This window comes from Phytophthora cinnamomi, assembly GCF_018691715.1.
Source record: "Phytophthora cinnamomi strain GKB4 chromosome Unknown Contig50, whole genome shotgun sequence".
NCBI lineage: Eukaryota > Oomycota > Peronosporomycetes > Peronosporales > Peronosporaceae > Phytophthora > Phytophthora cinnamomi.
In genome coordinates this window covers 686,456-688,804 of record NW_027150983.1, presented here as the reverse complement: position 1 = coordinate 688,804, position 2,349 = coordinate 686,456, and the positions used below count along the sequence as shown (strand labels likewise).

Sequence of the window (2,349 nt, the reverse complement as noted above, 5' to 3'; positions counted from 1 at the left end):
TAGAAAGATATTAACGACCAGGTTACCAATCCAATATCACTGAAGGAGATTTGAGTTTTCTTAAATTCTGCTATTGAATAACGACGAGCCGCACGAACAGGGAATAATTTCCACATGCAATGCTCGGGATCGGACTCAACGAAAGCTGCTCTACCCTAACAACCATGCTTGGGTATCCATCCGTTTAGAAGCTTCGTGGCGTAACCGCATCAGACCTCCTTCGAAGGCATCCTTGTTGGCAATCCAGCTCAAAGTTACCCTCTGCATCTAGAAGAGCCGCACAAGCACTTGATCTTCTCCTGCAGTCGAAATAGTTAGGTAGTTGGTAGCCAAAAGCTTAGCCAATGTTGTTTGTCTTACTTTGTCTGTACTCAGCTTGAACCCGTAAGATATCGTTATCTCCTCGCCTCGTTCGATTGCTCGGTTAGCAAACAAACCACAGCACGTTTCCCCGGCTACCTCCCAACGCTCAACATTGCAGTTCGGCTCGCAGCTATGGTTAGCGAACCGAGCCATACCACCAACGTAACGTGCGTCGATGACCTCCTTGTCTGTCACAACCATGCCGTACGTGTTTTGCGAACGCCGCGCTTCCTGTATGCCATTGGTTCAAAATTAGTAGTTACCCTCGCATCGGCTCTCAATACGCGTACCGCTCGCTCTCGATTCGCATACATTTCCCGACTCAAAACCTCACCGACGTACTGCGCGACGAGGTCGTCCTTTGCGATTGCCACATCTGTTACGAGAGAGATCCCTTTTCCTTCGATAGGTTTGAGACCCATTGCTGCGTGGTCACCTCGTTGCATCCGCTGATTTCCGCACGTTATTGTTGAAAAGCAATGACCAGCAACGCATTCAAACTTGGTCTTAGAAGCTTTCTTAGCATAGTGTATACATATACATCCGAGCATTATTCACACGAAAATACCGCTCGATTTTCGCAGCCAGGGCCGCAGGTTTCTCGCCAGTCGGTACGGGCGGCACAGTGGCAGTACGGGATTTCCTGTCGCGGAAATTAGTTCATAAGAGCACCGTTAGCTTTGCAATCATCACAATTGCATTTTCCCTTCAAAACCTGAGCTTACCGGTGGTTCTTTGCGAGACCTACAAATGTAGAGGTTCTGCGAAACGTCTTCATACTCGGTATATACCCCAATTACAGAACGCTGCTGCATTATGATCGATTCGATTAGCACATCGTCATAGCTTGCAACACGGTTTTCTTAGGTGCCCCTACCGTTTGTGGTCGCGAACCCTGCCAGAGAAGCTCATGCCCTTCTCTCGTCAAAAACAGATCCATCTTTAGTTGTTTCATTGAGTGCGTAGATCCAATCTCCATAACCTGCACACAAAACAAAAGTGACGTTACCTAGCCATCGGTCTAAACCAGCTTTGTAGGTCCCATCCTTACGTAGTACTTGACGACTCATCACAGAATGTGCCCTCCAGTCTCCGGTACGCTTGCTTCCAGCACCATCCTCGCTGCAGCCGCACAGTTTCAAGGTACCACATGTAGCCAACTCTCGTTTCTACAAACATCGACGACTTCCCACCTGAATATCAACTGTACACCGATTTCTTGCCCATCAACAGCCAAATACATTCACGATAACCTACACCACCCCAGTACCAAGGTCCAGCTACAAATACATCAAACACAGACAGCATCAGGCATCAGGTTCGCTACGGAAGTACTCTACAACTCATACCTGTCAGGAATGGTCATCCAGCGCTCCAGTAAGTGTTGGTTTCTCCTGTTGTTGCAGCAGCAGTGGCAGAAACAAATTCTTTCAGTTTTTTTAATCTGCTGACATTATCCCGACCTGACGCTGTAGCACCAGGGTCTCTTGAGTGTATTCCTCCTCGCCTTCAATGCTAGAGGTGCATATTCGACACTTTCAGAGGTGGTCCCAGCTGACGAATGGAGTCCGAGTTGTCGGGCTCGTAGTGCATACTGCCTCTAGCCACGTTGTCATAGATCCCAACATATTGGACGCCACGGAGAGTATACACCGCACCGGGATAGAAGTCGACGTTAGGTATCCCATACGACACCGAATTGGCATCCCACACAGTCACCTGCGCAAGGTTTGACCCAATATTCAACGGCGTCAGGTCACCCTGGTCATAAAGCGTAGGCTCTATCGCGAAGGGGTCAACCATGGTAACGCGAATCCCTCGACAGTTAGGAAGCCGCTCGGAAGAGAGGCAACGCAATTTGAGCGTGACGCAGACATCCGCAGCGGGGTGAGTAGTCGTAATAAAGTCGCGAAAGTCGACAACGCGCGAGAAGTAGTTGACAACGATTTCTTCTGTCTGCTTGAGAACTTCGTTGTGTATAACATC

The 2,349-nt window shown here is 48.9% G+C and overlaps 1 protein-coding gene across 1 annotated transcript; it reads right to left on the bottom strand.

Moving 5' to 3' along the window:
* Window positions 1-254: 254 nt before the first annotated feature.
* On the bottom strand, window positions 255-1,275 carry IUM83_06572 (putative SET domain-containing protein; the record flags this gene model as incomplete). The annotated part of the gene is made up of 8 exons (XM_067930794.1): window positions 255-299; window positions 361-402; window positions 572-594; window positions 698-812; window positions 932-1,006; window positions 1,089-1,107; window positions 1,164-1,172; window positions 1,241-1,275. 8 exons carry the CDS (start codon window positions 1,273-1,275, stop codon window positions 255-257), a joined length of 363 nt encoding a protein of 120 aa, XP_067789663.1.
* Window positions 1,276-2,349: the final 1,074 nt, after the last annotated feature.